Here is a 26,854-nt window from a genome sequence, read left to right as displayed (position 1 = left end):
GATATCATCATTATCTTTCAGATACATGTCTGTTACACGTTAATCTGAGAAGTATTACAGTACGTCTATTACCCAAGGGAAACCTAGTCCCACCGACCCAAGTCAGGTCAAACTTTGACCTTTCCATTGACTCCCTGATTGGGTCACTGAGCTTGTTTCAACCCCCATCGTACTCCGTGTCCCCTAGGATGGCCGTGTTCAAGGAACTAATAAAAATGGCCCATCTCCTATAGATCTACTGGTCTGCCTGGCCCTTCCCCGGGTGTAGGACAGTTGCTCACCGGATAATTGCTCACCGGACAATCGCTCACCAGAGAAGTGACAAATAGGACACTTGCTCACCAAAGATTTTTTTTACTTTTCTTGCATTTTATAATTATTAAAAACTAAAATATGAAAGTTTGGATACTGTTTGTGTATTATTGCTGTAATAAACCTAAATATAACTAAAAAAAATCCTGTATATTGTTTGTTATCAAGTTCAAGAAAAGTAAAAAAAAATCTTTGGTGAGCAAGTGTCCTATTTGTCACTTCTCCGGTGAGCGATTGTCCGGTGAGCAATTATCCAGTGAGCAACTGTCCGTACCCGCCCTTCTTCCCCAGCCATATCCGGCTGTCCAGATGAAACTGGTTCGCCTTGAAGAGCTCAATCTCGTTTTCCAGCCAAGTGATCCATCACGTCTCCCACCAATCGTGTCCAGTGTAGTGACCAACACAATAATCACCAGTCTCCCTCCTCCAGTGATACTGAATCCTTGTTGGGTCTATGTCGAGGTACAAGTTTTGCTATCCTGGTTATCTGGACAGTTTTCATATCGGTCTTCGTCTTCTGGTTGGTGGGTTGGGTATGAATACCTCATCAGCATTTTGTACCTAAGGCTCATTCGGAAGAGAAAGACATTGCTTATTCGAGTTTGAGTTTTATGGGTGGGGATCTTGGGGACTTGGCAACTAGTACAAGTTAACGGGTCCTCCTAACTACTCTTCTACTCCGCCTCCTCCATCTTCCCCTCTCTCTCTCTCTCTCTCCTACAACACACGTATTTCCTGAACTCTTCATGTCATTCAGTCCATTTCACATAACTTAAACCTTCTCCTCCCCTCCCTCTTCCCCCTTTTCCTTATGACGATGTTCCTCCACTCCTTCCTCCTTCTGACCTTCCTCTCCATCCTTTCTCCTTTTCACTCGAAAAAAAGAATACTGGTTACGTGTAACTGTTACTATCCCTCCGTTCTGCTACCTTCCTTAAATAATGTACCACTTCTGTGACTAACTCTTTAATGCGATATTGCCCCCCCCCCATGCATTATAAAAATACTGGGTGTTGCTGACAAAACACCCTCCCTCATCTTCTCCCTACAACCTGTTTGTCCCCACCCATGTACCTTCGTTACACCTGAGCCCTAGGCATAATAATTAGGCCTATATAGTAGGCCAGATCAGGGGATAAATCCTCCGCAGGGGTAGTTAAAATGACATCTACTTGACAAATATACAATTCTTGAAACTATAGGAAGAATCCTAACTTTAGAACTGAAATCAAAAGTCCTCGCCATCAACGCAGAAGAAAAACAAAGGATCGCCGATTGCAGTGATCATTAAATCCTACACTGACTGCCATTGATACAAACTATCCCCATAACCGTACCCTACCAACCCAAATAATAATGCATTCCGTCATAAATTGAACTGATGAGGACTTATTCCACACTGGGAAAATATACACTTCCTTCTGCAGTAATGTATACACTCCATCTAGAAGGTTCCAGGTACTACGTGCACTTTGGTATGCGATCTATATAGCCAACGTGATCTACAAGAGTCAAATTCTACTTTGGTATGCGATCTACATGTTTCATTTACCTATTACGGCTCAAACAAAATATTCTATATATACATATGTTTAAGAAAAATAATTACCATTTGTATATGTATTTCAGAAAAAAAAAAAATATATATAGTTCGTACCCTCACTGTACAAAGTTCCTTATCAATACCGGTGTTTACTTTCATACAAAAGTCAACCATTCTAATTTGGGGCATGTTAGAAACCACTGGCAGTTGAAAGTTGATGATTATAGTAAACACACTGATGAAAAGTGAATATTGGTAAGGAATTTATTCTCTGGTTGCTTGGTAGATCCTGAGCTTCCATACTTGCATGTAGGATCAAAAGACAATTTAATCAATTCTGGTGATATTTGTTTTAACTCTATCGTGAACAGTTTCCCTTTAACTCGGCCTGCCAGTAGACGATTTCCGACTATTTTGGGCCATTTGGCAAGTGACATCAACGAAGCTGCAATTCCTACATCACGGGTGTACGACAGAACGTCGAATGGTCAAAATGTCGACACGACAGATGGTCGAATGCGACATAATGTCGGAATATGCATTTCACTGATTATTCAGTCATGTGTGCCTTTTATATTAGTGGCACTTGACCAATCATGACTAAAAGAGGTTGTTTGAAGATGGATATTGTTTTAAAGAAAATCTAACTCGGCAATAAAGATCGATATTTCTCAAATCACTCGATCCATTATGGCCGCCAGGCATGATTTTCTTCTTTAACATAACAATGAAGATAAAACAACTTAAACAACAGTCACTTATACCAGTTTTCTTTGTATTGTATTCGAATAAATGTAGTTCAAGAATTGATTTTGAAATTAGAATATTTACTTAATGTACAGTCAAGAAACTTTTTTCCTCCTTTGTGAGCAACGAAGACTTCTGCCATGTTTTCTTTGTATTCTATTCGAATGAATGTAGTTCAAGAATTTATTTTGAAATTAGAATATTCACTTTATGTATAGTCAAGAAAGTTGATTAGGATTTCAGTATAGTTGTTGAGCGTGAACACAGGTTTGCTTTTTTCGGTCATTTCATGTACATAATCATATCGATATCTGAATTTTCGACATTTTGTTGCAGTCGACATTCTGTCTTTCGACATTGTGTCGTGCACCGCTACATCACATATTCATTACACGAACAATACACGCACGGACGTAGGTGCGTGTATGTGTACATGTGTATCTGTATTTCTTTTATTTATAATACACCATTTACATATTCCCAAGCCTGCAATAAAGCATTACTGTACTGATTATCTCAAGTTTGTCCTGTTTAGAAAATGGAGGTCGTCAGAATCCGGAACTCCCTGAATGTAAATCACATAATTTGATGTGATGTCCGGGATATAGTGTCCCTTCCAAAGTAGCTCTTCCAGCCTTATCATTAAAGTCGTTTTTCCCATATCAACCTTTAAGCACAAACACTCAAATCTTGGCATACCTTTAACCACTTCAACACCGTGTGAATTGTTTTGGTTGTAGATATCTCGGCACGTGGTTTCATTCAATATTGTTTGTGTGTGTGTGTGTGTGTGTGTGTGTGTGTGTGTGTGTGTGTGTGTGTGTGTGTGTGTGTGTGTGTGTGTCTTTCCATTAGATTCCCCCTGCTGTCAGACGGTTTTATCCATCCCCGTGCGAAAAACTAAGGATTTATCGCAGATTTCCTGGATTACATTAAATCATATAACACGATCACAGATGCAGCGCGCTGGGCTCCCACTTCCTCTAACTTGTTGCCCATGCATTCAGGGTCAAGGTGACGCACAGGGACGCTACTAAGCTTCTCCTACCGTAATTCCCTTACCATGCTCCTGCAGATTCTTGCCATCAGCATGGTAACATGACTCAATAGTTTACAGTGGTCACCCCTTTCGCCAGGCAATTTCAATCATCAGGGAACAGCACATAAGGCGTTGTAATCAATATGTTAGGGATTTTAGTAAAACTCCTACGGACCAGAGGCACGTCGGATTCTTTTATATCTCCTTTATCACCTCTTCGGTGGGATATTGTCCATCGAACAAACATTTGAACAGAAATAAAAAATATTTGAACAAGAATTAACAAAATTAAACGTGAACATATTTCAACAAATAAAAAATATTTGAACAAGAAAGTAAACACAATTTTGGATAAAGAAAAATTGATTTTTTTTTACATGTGAACAAAATTATGAACAGACTTGTGCTCTGTGACCAACGTTCACTCTGAACAAAATTAACAAAGAATCAAAGTCACAGTTTGGCCTCTACGACTACTGATAGCAATCATTCATGACGAATAGGTAAATAATAGGTCACGCGACAAGCACATACACACACACACACATATATATATATATATATATATATATATATATATACCCTTAAACAAAAAACGCATAAAAACACTCCCACCCATTCCATCCCCAGCATACTCCACTCCCCTCCACACTCTTATCTTAGCACCTCCTGGATGACGGGTCATCCCTGCATCTTGCCCAGTGCCCTGGGTCAGAAGCAGTGTCGCAAGACACAACACATCCACAGCAAGGCCGCTTCATTAAATCGGCGACCTCCCCTCTCCTTCCCCTCATGCAGAAATGGAGAAGACGGGGAGAAACCCCTTCGGGCTGCGTCAGTTTATTTCTCACACATACTCCCTCACCTCCCATCCCCCACCCACTCCCTTTCCTGCATCACAGCATCATCCATACACAACCATTCTCCATTCACCACTATTTTCTGTCCTCTCCCGTCCTTCCTCAACAAATATTCCCCTCTTTCCCAATGCCCCCTTTACCCCATCCATCTCATCTTAGGTCACCCCCTCATGTTCCCTCCGTCCACACCTCTTTTACTAGTCTTTCTTCTTTCATTCTTTCCATGTGTCCAAACCATCCCAATAATCTTTCATCAACTCTATCTCTCAATTCCCTTTCCACCCCCGTTCTCCTCCTCATTTCTTACTTTATCCACCCTAGTAACCCCTCTAATACTTCTCAGGCACCTCATCTCAAACACATTCAAACTCTTCTCTTTCTCTATTATTTCCAAATTTATGCCCCGTACAGTGCTGTCGGCACAATCACTCCTTCATACAATCTCCTCTCAGCACCCATTCCCAAATGTCTATTTCTCATTACTCGCTTCTCTCACTCTAACAATCTACCTCCACCTCCACTCCTCCCTTTCCCGCCACATTCGCACTCAAGTATCTAAAACTATCCACTTCCGCCAGTCTCTCTCCCTTAATTCTCACTTCCAGTCTGCTGCAACTTTCTCCCCTTGTACATCCCATCACTTTACTTTTACCAACACTTATCTTCAACTTCCTTCTTTCGCACACCTCAAACTCTGTCACTAACTTCCTTGATCTCTCCTCTGATCCTGCTACAAGCGTAGTTTCGTTAGCAAACAACAACTGGCTCACCTCCCACTTTTCTCCATTTTCTTTAACCATCTTCAATCCCTGACCCACTACCCTTGCATTTACTTCTCGCACCACCACATCCATGTGTAAATTGAACAGCCAAGGCGACATAGCACATCATTGACGGCGTTCCACACTTACCTCAAACCACTCACTCTCCATTTCTAATCCCAACACAAGCTCTACTACTCTCGTTAAAACCCTTGACTGCTCTTGAAAGCTTTCCTCCTATCCCATATATCTGCAATACCTTCCACAGTTCCTTCCTGTCTAACCTACCATAAGACTTTTCCAGATCCATAAAAGCCCAAAAACATTCTTACCTTTTCCGGTTAGCTTTCTCGCATATCTGCCTTACCACAAAAACAAGATCTACGCATCCCCTACCTCTCCTAAACCCACACTGTTCCTCACCGATTACTCCCTCTGTTCCTCTCCTAATCCTCTCAATCAAGACCATTCCATAACTACATTTAACAAGCTGGTCCCTCTGAAACTACTATACTCACACTTGTCTGTCCCCTTTTCCCTTGTAAAGTGAAACTATGCAGGCACGCCTCCAGTCCTCCGGCACTCTACCCTCTCTTAAACAAACATTAAATAACCTCACCAGACAGTTCATCATTACTGTACCTCCCTTCTTCAGACGTTCTGCATGACATCCATCCAACCTAGGTGATTTACCTGCTCACATCATCTTTCATAATTCCTCCTCCATCTTCCTCACTCATCACGGTCATTTGCTTAGCGCTTCCCACTGCAAATACCTTTCCCTCCCTATCCTCCTTCACCTTTAGCAACTCCTCTTACTGCCTTCTCTTCCTTTATCATCTCTCCATATGCACTTTTTACTTTTTCTTCTCTACTTCATTTGCCGCCTCTTCCTCTCTTAATTTCTTTCCAAAATCTTTCATTGCTTTCAAATTTTTGTCATACTCTTATCCCATTTCACATCTGCCCTCCTCTTTGCCTCCTTTATCCTATGCTTTACTTCTCTTTTTCTTTGTACCTCTCATATGATTCCCTCGTCCTATTTTGTAACCAATGTGTGAAACCTCGCTTCTTCTCTTCTACAACCTTCTTTGCTTCATCCCACCACTCACTATCCTTCCTTCTAATTCCTCCTGTCACTCTTTGTTCCACACACCATCTTTGCACACCTCGTGACTTCCTCCTTGAACCATCCCTATCCCTCCTCCACTCCTATATCTACTCTATCATTCACTCCCTCCCACTCCTCTCTCAGCTTCTTCTTGTACTCCTTTTCTTTCTCATTTAAGCAGTTCACTCTAAGCACCTCCCTATCTTCTACCCTTTTTCTCTTTCTCCCTATATCCTCCACTCTCAACATACCTTCCACCTACTCTCTCCCCATAGAACATGTACATTCTTAACTCTTCCTACTATACTCCTGGTTACGACTATTTAATCAAATAACGCTCTATCTACCACCCTCTCCCATGTGTACTTATGCTTGACTTTCTTCCTTAAACACTGTATTTGCTATCATCAACTCTCAAAGGATAAAAAAGGAAGAGCATGCCGACAGGAGACCTTTTGGTCCATAGCTAGGTCGGATGCGGAAAAAATAAACAGATAAAGAAACAAATAAACAAGTAGATAAATTAATAAAATAATGATAGATAATAAACAAACAAAATAACAATCTATAACAAATAATAAATACATAAGTAAAAATATAGATAATAATAAGTAAATAATCATGAATAAATAAATAAAATAAAAATCGCAGGCATTATAACATATTTCTTTGGTGCTTATCTAAACGAAGCAACTTCGAAATGTACTACATTGCCGCCCGCCTCTGCAGGAAGTTTATTCCATTCTTTTACTGCACGGTTGGCGAAGTTGTTTCTACCCACTTCCAAATTAAATATACTCACTTTTGATGTTATTCTCATTATCAAATCACCTGTGAGTCTACGTTGGTGTTGTTGCTTTTTGGGGGGGTGGAATAGATTCATATGTTTTACCAGACTTACGTATGCTTTATTTCTGATATTTGGAATAATTTTGTGGCTCGCCATTGTACTTCATCAATCAATGTCTGATTCGGTGACTATGCGGAAACAGCATATTCCAAATGTGGACGAACTAACGATTTGTTTAGTTTGTTAAAGATAGATGGACTTTTAAAACTCTTCTTCAACTCAAATTAGCCAAACCTGGTAACTCCGTCACTAATCTTCATTCACCTGATGGCACGGGTAATCGCCTAATACGCAGGCATTATAACATGTTTCTTTGGTGCTTATCTAAACGAATCTTAAAACTTCGAAATGTACTACATTGCCGCCTCTGCAGGAAGTTTATTCCATTCTTTTACTACACGGTTGGCGAAGTTGTTTCTACCCACTTCCAAATTAAATATACTCACTTTTGATGTTAAAACGTTGGACTTCAACTCAAATTAGCCAAACCTGGTAACTCCGTCACTAATATTCATTCACCTGTCGGCACAGGTACGCCTTATACGCCTCTACCTCGGATCCGGGACACAATCCCCCCGGACAAAATACCTCCGGACAATATCCCTCCACAGAAGTGAGCGGGCTGGACAAAACCCCCCCATATTATTCAGATTAGTAGCTCTCCTATTATATACCATCACATGCACAGCAATTAACATATTACCTTACCTTACCGAGGTGCTAATGCATACAGTACAGACATTTATATACTTGTTTGAATAAATCATTCATGAAAAAAAGTTTTTTGCTTCACTACCACACCTTACAAACATATATGAAAATATTATATACATTAAAATACATAAATAAACATACACTCACACATACAGTCAAATATTATATGAGAATACATATTAAAATAGATTAATATATTAGAATATATAAATAAACATATACTCTAAGAGGGATTCTGTCCAGGGGGGATATTGGCTTAGGGGGATTCTGTCCAGGAGGGATTATGTCCGGACACCTCTACCTCACATCTACACCAACTCTCCGCTACGATTTTTTCCTACAACTCCACACTTCCCAACCACCACGTCTATTGGTTGGACGAAAATGTCCTTCGAATCAATATTACTACAGTAATCAGCATTATCAAGTGGGGATTCGTTTTCAAACATAACAGAATCCTGCGCGACTCTGGTCCGTAATGGCGCCAGTAAACTCCTTAAAATATTGTATACGGGCATTGTGATTCACTATGGTAGCGTAATCGGAAGCGTGCTCGTCTCGCATTCACATAGTTGAGGGTTCGAATCCCGCACGCCTCCCCGATTCCCAGCTGTGGCACCTACCCAGTGTCTGAGGTAACGGCTTCGGTCAAAGTTACGCGTCTCCTGGCGTAGACGACGCACTACGTCGTATCACGTGCTGAAGTCGTGATCAATGCCTGTTAATTTATCGAATGAGAGCTCAGAGGGCATAAGCCGATGTATGCTGAGAACGGAGTGCTATACCAATGTAATTATGCATTCTGGTCACGTCTACTTATCACATCGACATTTCTGTATAAGAATTATTCCACAAACTTATATAAAATAACCTTCAAACAAAAGAAATTTGTTTTTATTTGATATATCACGACAAAAGGATGGTTACAATTCGTACATCTTACCAAAAGTAATGAAAAGTCCAACTGCAAATAATCTGGATGATTCCGAGATTTCCTCATCAAATGCTCACTTCCACTGTAGTGTCTTATTTCTATTCTAACTTTTGATAATTCACTGAATATATACCACTACAATCTCGCCACAATTGTCGTCACTAATTCAACAAATATCACTCAAGAGCGTACACACACTCGACTAACTTTCCGTTCACTCAGAGACTGCCCTGTTCACATCACTAGGACTACCCACACTTTCTCGTGGCTTCAGGCTCAAAGTTGTTGCCCTTCTACAAAGACTGTTTCCATAAAATTCGGTGCCTGAACAACAATGACACCTACGTATGTTCACAAATAGATTAACTAGAGAATATATATGCAACCGCCTACTTTATAAATTTGGCACTTTCCTTTATAAAGAGTTACCAAGTGGTCAAACAGGGTTCAAGTTATTCCCGCCCCCAAAGAGATGTGAGCCAATCACAAAACAGGAACCTTCTACCATCCCACTTTTTTTCGGATTCTTAGAACTTTAATCCTGCAGAGTAAGATATTGGAAATATTATATTGAAAGTACACACGCAATATATGTCTCCACGTAATATCACTTCTTTAGTTTAGCATATTATCTTTTCACCCCAACATATGTGCATTTCGTTTTGAAGTAGTATCAGCAGTGACTGAGTTACACTGAATTTACGCATTTTTTTTTTATATTTAATCCTACTGATATACAGTAAATAAATTTATTGTATTATGTTCTGATGCATCTTCTTTCTCTTCTATGGGGTGGTAAACTTATAATGTTTATTTTATCTATTTCTATAAAAAATCACTGAAAAAATGTATATAAAAACAAGCCTTTCTAGCTAGACCAGTTGGTACACCTGTCACAATGATAACATTTGTTTACGTCCCAGAATGCAGGCTACGAGGTGAATGTCGCCTAATATTTCTTGTCCTGGCAGCAAACGGTGAGCTGTTTATACAGGAAATTGCTCTTTTTTTCTTCTCTAAAGTTCATTCCGTCTTATGATAAGCACTAACATCACCATTTCCCCGAAAGACTAAAGGATACCAAGAACAACGAAATTGCCTCTTAACTGCTCGGTCATATTATGATATTTTGCATTTAAATGCTTAATATCTGCTTAGATATGAAGTGGCAAGATATTTTAATTATATAATTGCTGTCTCAGCAGAACCTAAACGCATCATTACTAGATGGCTTTGAAAACGAAATACACCAAAACATGCAAATATTCTGCATGTTTCGGAGAATAATCGGTTCCCATTTTTGTATTGCTCTCAAATGATGTACAGTTTCAGTGGACCTTGTTTTTCAGTTAAAGTAGTAGGAAACGTAGATATAGCGGTATTTAATTTTGGCATATGGTGTTTTCACCATACAGTGCTTTTAGACATTGCATTTTTTTACTGAACGGAATGAAGTCAATCAAACAATCTTTGCTAGCATGATCATCTCTCATTTTTCTTAATTGTGAGGGAGTCATAAAAACTTCAGATTGGTTAATTTCAACAAGATTTGTAGATGATAATCCTGTTGCTTTAGCATTTTCAAGCAGAGAGTTTGGTGATTTTTTTCAAATCCACAAAATACGGCTATGAAACTGCATATTGATGCTGTACTGCTAAGGCTATTATATGCTTGGCAAATGTTTTGGTACTTGTAAGTATGACCTACTTGCCCTCTGTTCTGGCTTTCACCTTGAATCACTTCTATTTTGTTATAAACATTTGATATATTGGTAAATTTTTAGAAGTGCACACCTGTATGATATAGCAATAGAAAATTAATTATTAATTTTGTAAATTATAATACATCAATGTAATATGCGATTTTCTTGATGGAAATCAATAACAAAAAAGTTGCTAAAGCCTATTTACTAAGGAACAAAGCTGCAGCAGTTGAATGATTCGCCAGGTTTGTTTTGATAGATATCGAGGTCGAAGAAATTAAAGGATAAATTCATCTATTCTAACCTAACCTAACCTATATTTAGTAAATAGGTACCTCAAATTCTAAAAATCATCCGGGTCATCACCATTGTCATCAAAGCTGATGGCCTGGTTATTATTGTATCTCGGGCAATGAACAGACAATGGCAGAACCCCGTGTTCTTTCATAAAGTCCAATGAAGCCCTATTGTCTTTGTAACGGCACTTATTAACGTCACCTGGAGTTCGAAAACACCTGGTCCAAAACATGAAACCCATCATCTAACTGACAGTCACTGGACTGGACAGACCAACATGGTATTTGGGCCGTATCCTAGTGGCTTCTTTTGTTAGTAGATTTGTTTGTTATTTATTTCTGCTAAGAAAATCTCATATTACATTCATGTATTATAATTCACAAAATTAATATTTAATTTTCTAATGGTATATCGCCTAGGTGTTCATGATTTAAATAATACCAATATGTTATTTGTTTGCAGTATTTTTGTGTTTGGAATTCATTTCATAAAAAAAAAAAGGTAGATTTTTAGAAGTACACACCTACATGATGTAGCAATAGATAATTTAATAATTTTGTCAATTATAATACATCAACACAATATACATTATTCTTGGTGGAAATTAATAATAGAAAAAGTTGCTGAAAGCTATAAACAAAGAACCATCACTGCTTTGACTACTAGAGATACCATTTCTGTTTTGATAGAGGCAGAGGTAAAAAAAATTAAAGTATGATCATTTTTCTATTCTAACCTAACCTACCTACCTACCTAACCAAACTTCTGACCTCCGAATCTATCAAAACAAATAGTGTCTACATGAGTTGATGCAACTTCATTTCTGCATAGCTTTTAGCAATATTTTCTGATTTTGATTTTTGCCAAGAAAAATATCCATTGCATTGATGTATTATAATTTACAAAATTGCTATTTAGTTTTCTAATGCTATACTGCATAGGTGTGAGCTTTTAAAAAAATATATAAAAAAAATGAAAAGAAGGAAGTGAAAGTTTAATTGGTGCATGTATACAAAAGAAATAGTATTGAAAATTTGCCACTGCCTCTGAAAAATGAAAATGCAAACTGTAGGAAATCCATCATTTTTTAGCCAAACTTGTTATAGCCTAACTATCACTGCTTCTTACTATTCTGTGCATATGACAGCCCAGTGTTTCCTTACTACATGGAAAGTGGAAATGTTTTGGTCAAGCCACTTTGTGACCAGAAATCCTTTACTCAGTCATTCATGGATGCTTGGATTGATGATTATGAAATGGTTCAATATTCTCAAGAACGTAATGTTGTGTTCTGTTTTGTATAAAGGTATTTTGCACCACCAGTTTATGGCACAGATGATGACTTTATAGGAATAGGCTTTCAGTAATGGAGTAAAGCTTTTGGAAAACATGCAGGATATAAGTACAACAGTTCTCTTACCTCTTACCTGGTTCTCTTACCTGGTGGGCTTCTCATCCACATCCTGCTTATGATGTAGGCAAGGAAGCCGCACTCTGCTGATACGCCAGCCCATAATTCTACACATGACCTTTATATATTAATTGCAACTGGCTGGATAGTGTATCATAATCAGCAACATTGCATGGAGCTGTGTCAAGGTGTCGATTGGTACTGCCTTACTCCAAATTTTCATGGCTAGGAGTATGGCTGTGTTCTGAGCATGTGCAAATGAAATGTCACTGCTTACGTCACTGCCAAATTCATAGCCAATCATAATAGCAAATATTGCATTGTATCAGTTATGTCATATTCACTATTATGGTCAGCTATGAATATCGTAAACAGAAGTCAGGTTCCATATTTGCATTTGCATATGTTCAGAACACTGCTGTACAATACAATGTATTGTAACCTATCCTAACCTAAACTAAAGGATGCATTGTGACTCCAACTCGGAAAATTTCATCCAGTGATTGAACCACCTTTTCAGAGCATGTTTTAGTGCCAATTCAGTTGTTTGAGATCTCTGTGTGTACAGCTTACCATAGGTTTGAACTGGATTTTGCATCTCTTCAAATGAAATGAATTTGGAGTTAACTTCAAATTTTGCCTGGAGCAGCTCATCAGCATCATCCATTTTGAATTTCTAACTTGGGGTTGGCGGAGCTGTGGAGGTGGAACTCGGTTCACTCATGTGCAGAAGTGTACCATACTTGTAATCATGAAAATTCAGGGTACAGCTGTCATACTTCTAACCAGTTTGTTTGGAAAAAGATAGTGTCATAGTAAAGCACTTGAACTGTCACTAACACATCCATTGCCCAGAGTACAAGTGTGGCATATCAGGAGGAGGTTTGTAAAAATTATTAATACATAACTATTAGTAAAATAATCCTGTTAACAGTAAAGCAAAGCATTACCCAGAGGGGACACAAGATAGATAAAGAGGAACCCTATCCAGATTCAATGCCAAGCATGATCCTGTTATAGTTTATGTCAGAAGTGGTCCAGAGAATGAAAAGTACACTAGTTAAACAATACAGAATTAGATAATAGATAAACTTGCATCTGGTGAGAAAAGAAGCTGCAGAAAGTATGAAATTGACATTTTTTCTGTTCAGGCTGATGAAGCCAAACATGTAATTGACTGGTTTACCAGAACATCCATCCTTGTGTACAATTGTGGAACATGTAAAGAATGTTAGTAAAACAGCAGTGGACACTAGTTATCAAGTTATATTTCTGTCCCTCACATGATTTTGAAAAATGCTGCATTGACGAAGAACACAATCTGAAATGTTTAGAAAAAACTTGGTTTGGACGATAAATCTTCACTTGCAAGCTAAGGACTTAGTGAAGCATCAGCCATGAGTGGAGGAATTGGTGGCATTGTAGAAATACATTCATGATAAATCTCTTAGTCTGTGATCTTCATTGCTATGAACACAGGCTCAGTTTTGTTTTGGTCATTGCTGTAAATTTTGTTCTTCAAACGTCTGAATTATTTTCTCTGTTTGAAGAACTATCTTCACTAGTAACTATTTCATGAGAAGTTCCTATTGATATATCATGAAATCCTGAAAAATAAGCACAAAAACTATATGCTCAGTCATGGATGATTTAGTAAAATAGATAATGGACAGTGTAGAATATTGCTCATACTTAAGTCAGTACAGCATTTGATTATGTGAACCATATAGTTTTATTATAGGATCTGGAGTTTATGAATGTTAACAGAAAAGTGCTAAAGTTATTTGAAAGTTATATAACAAAGAAGTAACATTAACAAATGAAGAAAAATAAGCAAATATTACACAAAGAAGCACCAAAAGGCAGTATGGTGGGCCTTTTACTATGGAATATATATGCAATGTAACTGTCTAGAATACCAAAACAACACAATATTAATTTGACTGTATGGAGATGACACTCAACTTTACATCTGTAACTAATATCAGTGACATATTAGAAAAAAATACAAATAATAACTTCCATTGAGTGAATACCTTCCCATTCATTTACTTTACAACTTTTCAGATGGCTGCCAATGTGAAAGAGGTGGGAGAAGCTGCTGCTATCAATAAACAGGAAGGTAATTGCACACCAGTCAATCATCTGACAGATACACCATCAGATGCACTCCAACTTTCACCACAGGTAAGATGAAACAGATTTTACTTCAGTGAATTGAGAGCCAGTATTCTTCTTCTGTTATTTAGATTTGGTGATTTTCAAGTTTCAGCTGCTTGTAGATCAGTTTTAGTAACATTTAATTTGTTTGAATAGACAGAAGGAAGAGTTGAACCTTACGAGTTGGTTGAGTTATTCTATGACAGTAGCACGGTGTCTCCAGCCACACACATCTCTCAGATTTCTCCTCGGTCAACTGGAACTTCCTCCCCTGAAGTTATGCAGGTGTGTATCAAGTGGTTGTGTCAAAAGATTCATGCTAGAATTATGATTAGTGTAAATAGTTCATCAGAACTTGTTTGTTGTTTCTTTAGCCAGTTCATGATAGTAGTGCTTTATGTTCATGTCAGAAGATTTTATCTGGTAAAATGAATACAATATGTAATTGAAAACCAAAGGGAATTTTAAGAAGCACTTGTTTAAAATCTGTGAAACACATGAACATCATTCCTTTGCAGATGAAGATGATGGGTTGATTCCTATAGTTACTATAAGGATTGTGCACTTAAATCCCTCCAAACGTTGGCAAGGATTGGGCATCAAGGAAGGCATTATGTCTGGAGTCAGTCATATTACTGGTTAAACCAGTCCAAGCATTTTCTTTTGATATTTGTTAAGAATAAAAGTGCTCGGGAGTCCATGAGGTGTATTTTTTTTTTTTTTTTTTTTTTTTTTCTCTTTTTTATTCTCTTTTTTATTCTTTCTGCTTGTAGATTTCAAATTTCAAGGTCAGTAGAGTCAGCAAAGACAGCTCAGTTTGAAATCCAAAACAGCTTCTGTATTTTATTTTGCTGTAGTGTAGATAAATTCCAGTTAAGGCCTGTTGATTTGTTTTCTGAATTAATTTTTTCATTAAACAGATTGTAGAGCAGCCACCACGGAAGGAGAGAGAGCTACCTGACTCTTACACATGTGAAATATGTGGACGTGTGTTCAAAGAAGCTTCACATTTCACCAAACACAAGCGAGGAGCACTATGCCGCAAAACAGCTCAACGTTTGGCAAAAAACAAACGCAAGAAGGACCAAGGGGGTATTTTTACAGGAGACAAACGCTACAAAACCAACATAGTGCATAAGCCTTACCAGTGTAATGTGTGTGGTGCCAAATTCTGTGATAAAGTAAATGTTGAGCTCCATCTTGAAAGACAACACCAAACAAAGCAGGCACTATGGGTGGAGGTGGCAAAAAATGGTGGTTTTGCCTGTGCAGAATGTGATGGATGGTTCCAGGACAAAGGTGATCTAGCTGAACACCAACGTCAGCACATGCTTGCCTACTCCCACCAGCCAAACCGAATACAGCAGCAACCCATTGGACAGCGGATGAATATGCCTGACCGTCCACTTGGGCAAACACACAACAACAACAATAACAATACTACTACAAACACTTTCTTCCATGAACCATTGCAACCCATTCAGCCATATCACCAGCCACACCCACCTCCCCTTCCCCCACAGCAAGTTATACATAATAACATTCCCTCTCATATTTCTACCCACAACCAACACATCATTCCACAACAGCAGCAACCATTGCCTCCACCTGTAAATCCAGGAAGTGAGAACTCGAATAAAGACAACAGAGTTGGGAAAGTGAGCAAGTATCCCACAATGTGCAAGTGGAATGTGTGTGGAGATTGTGGTCATAAGTTTATGGATCAGATGAATCTCGAGTTACACTTACAGCGGAAGCATCCTGATTCATTTATAATTGAAACTGTCAACCTAGGAGGTGGCACAATGCTCTACAGAACAAATAATAGTACAGGGGATGTTCAGCATTACTTAACAGAAAATAACACTAGTGATGTGAGAGACAAACAGGGAAATCATACATTTGACTGTGTCTTGTGTGGCTATAAAGCAACATCAAAAAATTATATTATGTACCACTTACAGAACATCCACAGCACCAGCAATACAAATTTCATACATGTCCTAGAGAACCTGGACACAAAGAAGACCAGTAAATTGGGCAAGGGGACAGGTAGAAAGGCAAGTAAAGACCCCATACTGATGGAAAAACGACACCCTTGTGACATTTGTGGAGAAGTCTTCCTGTCCAAGGCTGAACTTATTCGCCACCGCATCAAAGACAAACAGTTTGTGTGTGGTGTATGTTGCCATGCATCATGTAGCCAGGAACAAGTCCAGCAGCATATGGCAACCCACCATCCAGATGGTCGTAACCAGGTCATGCGAGCAGGTGCAGCTATGGTGTGTTGGGTGTGTGGGGGTGGGGCAGCATCTCTCGCTGCCCTGGATGACCATCTGGCAACCCATGGCACAGTGACTGCTGAATGTGAAGCCTGTGGTAAGTGTGGTAGAGGATTGTGTTCCCTCACTCCACACATGACAATACAGCACCACAATGCCACAGCACGAGTTAAACTGACTGTGACCCGACCAGGGAACCAGGGAATAGTCCATACAGTAGAACTGACTGCAGATGGAACTCTAAATGCAGGAGTTTCTCAAGTTCCTCAACCTTCACCATGCACATCTTCTGGTGTCTCCACATCATGCTCAAGTATGATGGCTTCTTCCACCACCTCAGAGGAACAGCCAAAGGGGAATACAAACACAAGACCAGCCATTGCAGCATATGCATGTAGTCAGTGTGGTGCATGCTTGACACAGGCTTCTGATATTGAGGCTCACATCTGTGGCCATCAGGCATCTTTGGCACCCATTACCTCAACAATCTCTTCCACATCTTCCAAATCTTCCAAATCTTCCCCGTCTTCCTCAGCCTCTTCTCAACTCACCACTGCAACAACCACTACCTCCACCACCACTCTTCCAACTGTCTCTACTGTAGCTGTGAGAGGTCCTGGTTCATTAGAGTTTCGATGTGAAGAGTGTGGTTATTGGCGAGAAGAGAGTGAACCAGTAATGAGACACATTCAGGCAGTGCATATGAGTGGAAATATGGTCCACACGGTCCGATGTGCTACAGGAGGGGTGCAGGTTTACCATATACATGTCGTCACACCCATTAGTATTTTGGCACATAAGTTACTTGGGTAGCTATCATGGGACATTGCATCTTATGGGTGAGCAGTTGCTAGACCAGTGACAATTGCTGTGATTACATTTGGGACAAGACCACACATGGACCTGGGAAGTTTAAGCAGGGAGAAGTGGGTGGGCTAGTTGGGGAAAAAAAATGAACCTACAATATGTATCATATGAATCACAAATCTTTTAATAACTAATGATATGCTTTGAGTTTTAATAACCCCCACAAGACACACCTGTCAGTTGATATGACAGATTTAATTTGAAGAATACCACAGTGCATATGCTCAACTTATAGAAATCCATAACAATGTAATGTGAAGTGGTTTTGAGTACTATACTGATTATTATATATATACATATATACAGTTTATACTAAGGACACACTAAATCAACCCCTCAGATCCTGACCTATTGATGCCGTTGGAGGGTTTAGGTGAAGACAGCTGAGGACACTGACGAGTTCTCAGAGTTTTGGTGACAGTGCTTCACGGCTGCTGACACAAATTATAGGCCTATTTCTTCTTCTGACTGTTTCATCCTTCCCTTCTTCATCTTTTGGACAGTTGATGACTTTGGGTTGTCTTGGATTTAGGAACTGGATACTCAATATTTTAGATTCATTCACCCCCTGGCAGACCCCTCGGGGTGCAGACTTTGGTCTGTCAAGAGTCAAGTCTCAGGGATCTGGTTATAAGTCCCCTGTATGTGTGGGTAATGGGGGGTTCCAGGCCCCAGGGCTGATGGTGGAAGGGGTTTTTCCCCCACTGATCAGTGTTTGCCCACCTTAAAGGAGGCAGTTCCTCCTTAGCAGAAACATGGATAATCTTTTCAAATGCCAAAAATGCTATGAAAGCTTTCAAAGAATTTACACACACAAATATGGAAATGTAGTGCTTCCTGGTAAACTCTCATCCTATGTATCTGGACATGTACAAACCACCTGACCAAAATGAAGACCCCCAAGAAAATGCCAATCCATCAAGATGGCAAGTGGAGCAGAAAGGCTGGCCCCCCAATGTCCCACTTGCCAAGTAGTTTTTATAATAAAACATTTTAATTCAGTGCCCTGCATTCTCTAATAAGTGCTGGGCACATTTTTTAACAAATTTATCTTTTAAACAAATTTTAGGGGAGGAAGCTCAGGTGAAGAATGTAAAGTTTTTGAAAGATCGGTTTATTTTATGAAATTTAAGATTGTGTATATCAGTGCTTGTGAGTGTATGTTGTGATGTGTTTTTGTGAATGTTTATTGTTTTTACTGTTTTACTTGAATTTTTATCTATGAGATAAATATGCACTGAATGGCCTACCGGCTCCGGCGCTTGGCCTTCGAGCCAAAAATTTCATAAATCAACCAATCCATCAAGATTACCTGATCCATCTAGATGGCAGATAATAACAACTCGTGGTGATCATGGAAATCTCTTCAGACTGAAGACATACATAAACCAAAAGCTCGGTCATATAAAAAGACCGGACATAAAACGCTTTGGACAATAGTTTTCTCATCCACACGAAATCTAATGGACAGGCAGCAATACTATTAAATATAAAAGACAGAGGATGTAATTAAAGAAATAAAGCCTCATTATACTTTTGGTTATGCTAAGGGAGTGTTCTTTAATGAAGATGTAAATGATCTACCAGAAGTGGAAATTTTAAAGATATGCCCTAATAATGTGTGAAGGATCTTTAAAGTACCATGCTCATTGATGACCATCATACATGCATATACCAAAAGCTTTTTCCCCTTTATAAGGGAGGTAGCCAAAAAACGGGCATAAAAATCACTCCCAACCATTACATCCCTAACATATTCCACTCCTATCCACCCTCTTCCCTCCCTCTTATATTGGCACCTCCTAGATGACGGGTCATCCCTGCATCTCGCCCACTGCCCTGGGTCAGAAGTAGTGTTGCAAGACAGCACATCCACTGCAAGGGTACTTCATTAAATTGGCAATCCCCCTCTCCATCCCTTCATGCAGAAAAGTAGAAGATGGAGAGAAAACCCTTTGGGCTGCATCAATTTATTTCTCTCACTCCCCCCATCCCCCACCCACTCCACCTCATGCATCACGACACCATCCATACACAACCATTCTCCATTCAACCCTATCTTCTGTCCTCTCCCATCCTCCCTCAACTGACATTCCCCTCTTTCCCAATGCCCCTTTTACATCCATCCATCTCATCATAGGTCAACCCCTCATGTTCACTCCTTCCACCTCTGCCTTCCACACCTCTTTTACTAGTCTTCACTCATTCTTTATGTGTCCAAACCATCCCAATACCCTTCCATCAACCCCATCTCACCAACTCCCTTTCCACCCCCGTTCTCCTCTTCACCTCATTTCTCACTTCATCCACTCTATTAAACACAATCATACTTCTCAGGCACCTCATCTCAAACGCATTCAAATTCCTCCTCTCTTCCTCTCATATGTTCCATGCCCCTATACAGTGGTGTCGGTACAATCACTCCTTCATACAATCTCCTCGTAGCATCCATTCCCAAATGTCTATTTCTCATTACACTTTTCAATCCCCCAAAGCATTTACTCGCTTCTCTCAATCTACATTCTATCTCCACCTCTATTCCTCCCTTACCTGCCACATTCGCACCCAAATATCTAAAAACATTCACTTAATCCAGTCTCTCTCCCTTAATACTCACTTCCAGTCTGCTGCCACTTTCTCCCCTTGTACATCTCATCAACTTTAACCCACATTTATCTTTGACTTCCTTTTGCGCACCTTCCCAAACTGTCACTAACTTCCTCAATCCCTCCTCTGATCCTGCTACAAGTGTAGTGTTGTCAGCAAACAATAGCTGGGTTATCTCCCACTTTTCTCCATTTTAACCATCTCTAATCCCTGACCCACTACCCTTGCATTTACCTCTCACACCACCCCATCCACATATAAATTGAACAGCCAAGTCAACATAACACATCCCTGACAAAGTCTCACCTTTACCTCAAACCACTCGCTCTCCATTTCTAATCCTAACATATGCTCTGCTACTCTCGTAAAAACCTGACTGCTCTTAACAGCTTTCCTCCTATCCCATATATATGCAATACCTCCCTGTCATAAGCATTTTCCAGATCCATAAAAGCCCCCAAAAATCCATACCTTTTCCCATAGCTTTCTCACATATCTGTCTTACCACAAAAACCTGATCTATGCAACCCCTACCTGTCCTAAACCCACACTATTCTTCACCAATTACTGCCTCTGTTCCTCTCCTAATCCTCTCAATCAAGACCCATAAGCCTTCCCAAATACACTTAATAAGCTGATCCCTCTGAAACTACTATACTCACACTTGTCCCCTCTTCCCTTGTAAAGTGGAACTATACAGGCACTCCTCCAGTCCTCTGGGCACTCTACCCTCTTTCAAACATTAAATAACCTCACCAGTCAGTCCACCATCATTGTACCTCCTTTTTTCAGACTTTCTACATGACATCCACCCAACCCAGGAGCCTTACCTGCTATCATCACCTTAACAACTGCCTTCACTTCATGTTTCCTTATTTCTCCTCCATTTTCCTCACTCATCACAGTCATTTTCTTAGTGCTTCCCATTGTAACTACCTTTCCCTCCCTATCCTCCTACACATTTAGCAACTCCCTAAAATACTCTGCCGATCTTCCTCTTACCATCATAACATTTGTAAATTCACATTTGCCAAATGAAATTGTTCTGGAGAAGGGAATTGTGAAGGTGTGATAATTCAAACCAAGGGTGCTCCAGTGCTATAATTGCTATAGCTTTAATCATACTTCCCATGTTTGTGTTGGTGATAAAGTGTGCCAACATTGTTCTCAGCATAGATCCATGGTATGCACAAATTGTAAAGGAAACCATCATGCATGCAGTGAGATTTGTAAGATGTATGTCTGGGAACAAGAGGCATTAATAAAGTCCTTAAATGAGTATATCAGCATGGGCCAAGCCATACTGATATACCAAGAATTCATACTCAAATATAGTTAAAGCTAAATCTAACTCTTCTTTCACAACAATAAATAACACTCTTTCAGTTTCCAATACTGGAACTTCTAAAACCACCCATAATGAGGCTCCCAGAGCCTTCACTAATGGGGCTCCCTGAGCCTCCTATGATAGAGCTCTTCAGGACCCCTCTGAAGTTCCCCCCCCCCAAGCTCCCATCAGAGGGGGGCTTCCTGGCTCCCAACTGGAGGGGCCATCCACCCCCCTTCAGATGGGACTTCCGGGCCTCCTCTGGTGGGGCTTCACAGGCCTCTTCTGTTGAGACTTCACAAACCTCTTCAGTTTAGACCACGAGTTCACCCTCCTTGGAGATATGACATAGTTCCTCCCCAAAGCCACAGAATCAGCCTGCATCTCAGAACCAAGCAGGTCCTGGGGAGAGGTGAGGATCCCATAAATAACTTGGACAACTTCTCTTTGCAGTAAAAGATATCAAGCATTGAAAGTTCAAAACATTCTGTCCAAAATTCTCCTACTGTGATAGTACACCGGTCAAATGATGAAGAAATGGAGACCCTCACAGTATGCCAAAAGAGGGCTCTCACTCCATCTCCCCATTCTTCACCTCAATCATCCAGCTATAACAAAAATATCAAAAAAGAGAATAGGCCAACTCAAGGCACTTCATTAAAAAAGTCCTCAATTTTGTCCTCGGGCAAAGTGAAAAGTAAAGGTATAGACAATAACCCAAACAAAGCCTCTCTCGAACATTTTCTACAACAGGTGAACATAACAAAAATGTTCCCAAATCTAAATAATATCTTTAATACAGTGGAACATCTGTGGGTTTTATGCAAATAGAGAGTAAGTTCAGGTTCTTTCCAAAGAATTCAATGTGTCAGCAATATGTCTTCAAGAGACTCAACTCGGAAATCTTACACCTAACATAGGTTCCCACTTTTTCTACAGGTCCCCCTCCCCTAATAGGCATCCGTGCCCAGGGAGGCACAGGCATTAAAGTCAACAGATCTAAGAACCAGAGAGAAATTCACCTAAACTCTGTTTTGCAGGCTTGTGCTGTCCAAATTTTTATTAACAGATGGATCATCCTATGTTCATTATACCTTGATCCAGCATTAGAAGATATACTGTGAGACAGATTAGGCAATCCATGACAACTTGAGCTGAGTGATGTACAGTCCTTAAAAGATCAACTACCCCAATCCTATATTCTAATGGGTGACTTTAATGCAAAGTATACACTCTGGGGAGAATCCCAATGTGATTGCTGGGGGTATTTAATTGATGAGATACTAGACCACAATGACATAAATAATGGGCCCCCCACAAGAAATAATGTTCAACTCTACAAATACTCTGCTATTGACCTCACAATGTGTTCTTCAACTTTGAGGCTAGACTTCCAGTGGTCAGTGACCAGAAATAATCATAGCAGTGATCACTGGCCTATCCTCTTGAAACATACAGAGCATTTCATCTCCATGCTTACCCAAGTGGAAGACAAAGCAGATGGGAACCTATTCCATAGCTCGACTAAAGTTGATTGTAACGTCAAGCAATTTCAAAGTCCTTTATCAGCATACAAACATCTTATGAACACACTGATATATGGGGCCACAATGTCTATACCTAGAACATCAGGAAATCCTCACCGTCCTACAGTCCCTAGGTGGAACAAATCTTGCAAAATGAGCCAGAAAATAACAAGAACTTGTTACAAAAGATATTGTTGATACTTTTGTCTTATTAATAAAATCTATAGAAGAGATCTTGCTAAACAAAAGAATATATTTAAACAAGCAAGGAGGGAATCCTTTATTAGATATAGCGAATTAATATATGATTCTCCCCTCTATCTGGTGTGGAAGAAAATACGAAAATTGCGAGGTAAATTTGCACCACCTCCTTTACCTATACTGAAATCACAAGGCACACTTATCTCTGATATAGGGGAGGTAGCTGAAGCTTTCGGCTTGCACTTTGCAAATATATCATATGCTCTTCAATACTTTCCTTCATTTCAAACCATCAGGAACAATACAAAGGTTGTTCTTTTATTAGTTCTAACTTAGAGGAATATAATCTTCCATTCACCCTTGAAGGACTCAAAGGATTACAAAGACTCGAACACGCAATATCTCTATCTTTACCAACATCTCCAGGAGAAGATGATATATATATCCCATGATCTTAAACCTGTCGTCAAACACCAAAACATTCCTTTTAGATATCTTGAATAGTTTTTGGGACACCAAAACTTCTCCCAAATCATGGAAAATTTCAATAATTATCCCTATCTTAAAACCTCTAAAAGACTCCAGTCTTCCCCATAATTATAGACCCACAGCCCTCACAAGCTGCATTAGAAAGACCTATGGGAGGTCAATAAACACACAGCTACTATGGTACTTGGAGCCTAAAAGCCTTTTATTAAATAGGCAATTCAGTTTTCGAAAAAATCAAAGCACCAGTTACCCCTTAACCATTCTCTAGGGAAATCCAACATGTTTTTGTGGCACAAAACCAGACTATATAACTATTTTTTATCTAGAGAAACCCTATGATACTACTTGGTAAACTGGCATTTTGCTACAACTTACTGAATGGAATATTGTTGGAAATATATGTTCTATACCTTGAGAGATTTTCTTTCAGAACGTTACCTAATAGTGAGAATAGCCTTGGCTACATCTTCTGCCTACCTTCAGGAAGAAGGGATCCCACAGGGAAGTGTTCTCAGCCCAACACGTTTGATATAGCCATAAATGGCCTACTTGAGAAGGTCCCTGTAGGAATACAAGGACAGTTATTTGCAGATGACTATGCAGTATTCTGTACTGCATCTATACAGCTGTTGAAGCCTCACACAAGATCAGGTGGCTACTGCCCCAACTACGTCTTTTATGTCTCCACTCTTCTACCAGCAATTGATCTCCAGTCACCTGAGGACCTGTACTCTTCCCTTGTTACTTCAACTCACGATTTTTACACCCATTACGTCACAAGGCCACACATCAAAAGATGCTGCAAGGCCCATACCTGGAGGCTGGACCGATGCATCCTGCAGGGGGAAAAGAAGGCTGAGAGAGATTGTCTCGTCTTTCAAAGGCAGCCAACACCTGCTAATCTCCTCCAGTACCAAACATCCAGAGACAACCTCGTTGCCCTGCAGCAGTGTGCCCATATCGAATCGTGGATGAAATAGCCTATATCGACAGGATCAACCACTAGACCAGTGTTGGCTCCATGTGGCACCTGATAAACAAAGTCATCAAGAAGAAACCATCGAGTACCCTCCACCTCATCCCAGCTCAATATGCACAGGACGTACTAAATACTTAGTTTGAACAAGCACTGATAAACAATCTTCCCGTGCCCATTCAAGAGGCACTCTCCACCCACAAGAATATCCGCACCCTGCGTCTAATGACTGCATTACTACGAACGGATGAAGACAACGACGTACCCATCACTGAGGACGAACTGCGCCGTGCTCTTATCACAAGCAAATAACAGCTCCCGGAAATTATGGCATCACCTATCAAGTCCTTCGCCTGCTCCTTAAAGTCCCTGGCAATTCTTTACTGCAACTCTATAATCTTTGCTTTAGCAAAGGATATGTACCTCATGCCTGGACATCTAGTACCATTGTGCCCATCCCCAAACCTGCCACAGACAAATAAAGGCCAACTTCACTCCTCTCCTGTTTTTGTAAAACCCTCGAACGTATATTTCTCACCCGACTCATGTTTCGACTACAGGATAAGCTATCACCGCAACTGTATGGTTTATTACCACAGAGGAGCACACACCACTGCCTGATGGATCTACATGCCCGCCTCTCCCCTACCAGTGTGGTAGCGTTTCTTTACCTCAAAAGGGCTTTCGATATAGCCAACAGGAAGATTATATTTCCTGAGGTGGATTCATGGCTATCTCTCGCACAGAACTTTACGTGTACTATTCCAGGGAACGTGCAGTACCTCCAGGGAATTCGAACTTGGTACTCCACAGGGTGGGGTTTTAAGTCCTTTCCTCTTTAACGTCCTGATGCAACACATGATATCCCTTCTCCCCAACATTCCCGGCACAACTGTCACCTGCTACGCTGACAATATGTGTGCATTCCACCTCTGCTACCGACCTACAGCACTACCTACACTCCTTCTACGAGTCGACATCCACTTGCGGCCTCATCCTTTCCCCAGAAAAGAGTTCAGTATTCTCTCCTAAGGGCCCCGGAACATTGCCCCGACAAGGGGAGGGGCAATGTCCCGGGGTGGCACGTTTTGGGAAGCGGCACTTTTGGTGAAAAGAAGGCAAAGGAAATTTCCCCTAATGTATTTTGAATGCATGATTTATTAATCATGAGTTGTGTGTATGAATGATGTGTGCATAAGCATTGTTTTGTGGATGAATGTTACATGAAAATCGTGCTAGTGACCATCAGATGTGGAAGGTAGTGGTGGTGTGTGTGTGTGGGGGGGGGGCACTTTTCGATTCGCCCCGGGGCGGCCCTTACCCATGTCGGGGCCCTGATTGCCAGTGTTCACCGCAGGACAGTGTCATCCCGCCCTGCGCACAGCACCTGTACCTGGGAACGCCAGTATGCATCACTCCAACCATACCAACTCGGCAGCGCATTCATCCCATCATGCAAGATATCCTCCACCGGTTAAAACAGCGCTTTATCCCTTTAAATGGCTCACCAACAATGCCGCTGGGCTATCCATCCCTTTGGCAAGAACCATCTATGTTGCCTTCAATCGGTCAGTCATAGGCTATCTCTCCCAGTCCTTGCACAACTCTCCAAGACCTCCCTGGTGCCTTTAGAAAGATTCCAGAGCAGAGTGATGTCCTATCTCTACCAGAATAGTAAACATGCAGACCGAACTTAATCTTCTTTCAGTTATTGAAAGAATACATGCCAACATCTCCTCCTCAGCGTCAAGTGCCTCCACTTACCCCATCTGGCCCCGCACTATTCCCATGTCTTAAGAGCTTCACTTGACCCCGCCGCACCCCGCCCTCCGTTACGTCCCAGCGTCCGCACCCTCGTTAACGCAGTGTGCTCCACCCTGCAACGCCTACACATCGAAATCCCTACAGCCGAAGCTGATCACGGACCACCTCCATGGATGATTCCACACCCCCACGTCACGCTCACAACCACTTCAAAAATAGACCCACCGCTCCTCCAGAAACAATTAGCCCTGGATCGCATCACCGCAGTGTCCTCCCACGTCCCTGCCGCGCACCATCTCTACGTAGACGGGTCCTTACAGCCAGACGGTAGCACGGGTTGCGCCATCTACTCACCGGATGTTGAGCCACCTGA

At 40.5% G+C, this 26,854-nt stretch overlaps 2 protein-coding genes across 5 annotated transcripts in view; one reads left to right on the top strand and one right to left on the bottom strand.

The window, feature by feature from the left end:
• LOC143033140 (transient receptor potential cation channel subfamily A member 1-like) overlaps positions 1–9,265 on the bottom strand; it is a 155,789-nt gene extending 146,524 nt beyond the window's left edge. The window contains exon 1 of the mRNA XM_076198365.1: positions 8,881–9,265. The gene's annotated coding sequence lies outside the window, so the exon portion shown is untranslated. The remainder of the gene's footprint in view (positions 1–8,880) is intronic.
• Positions 9,266–9,770: 505 nt separating this feature from the next.
• On the top strand, positions 9,771–17,741 carry LOC143032887 (uncharacterized). 4 transcript variants are annotated; one of them, XM_076198129.1, is made up of 4 exons: positions 9,771–9,848; positions 14,350–14,469; positions 14,599–14,727; positions 15,363–17,739. In XM_076198129.1, the coding sequence occupies exons 2-4, from the start codon at positions 14,350–14,352 to the stop codon at positions 17,535–17,537; spliced, it is 2,424 nt and encodes an 807-aa protein (XP_076054244.1). In that variant the 5' UTR covers positions 9,771–9,848; the 3' UTR covers positions 17,538–17,739. The 4 variants fall into 4 exon arrangements, with proteins under 4 accessions (XP_076054244.1, XP_076054295.1, XP_076054346.1 ...); XM_076198180.1 differs by having other exon boundaries at positions 9,777–9,809; positions 15,363–17,740; XM_076198231.1 differs by lacking the exon at positions 9,771–9,848 and adding an exon at positions 10,331–10,564 and having other exon boundaries at positions 15,363–17,740.
• Positions 17,742–26,854: the final 9,113 nt, after the last annotated feature.

The sequence above is a fragment of the Oratosquilla oratoria genome, chromosome 1 (assembly GCF_046742065.1).
Source record: "Oratosquilla oratoria isolate Oo_2021 chromosome 1, ASM4674206v1, whole genome shotgun sequence".
Taxonomy (NCBI): domain Eukaryota; kingdom Metazoa; phylum Arthropoda; class Malacostraca; order Stomatopoda; family Squillidae; genus Oratosquilla; species Oratosquilla oratoria.
This window is presented reverse-complemented; position numbering and strand designations above follow the sequence as displayed.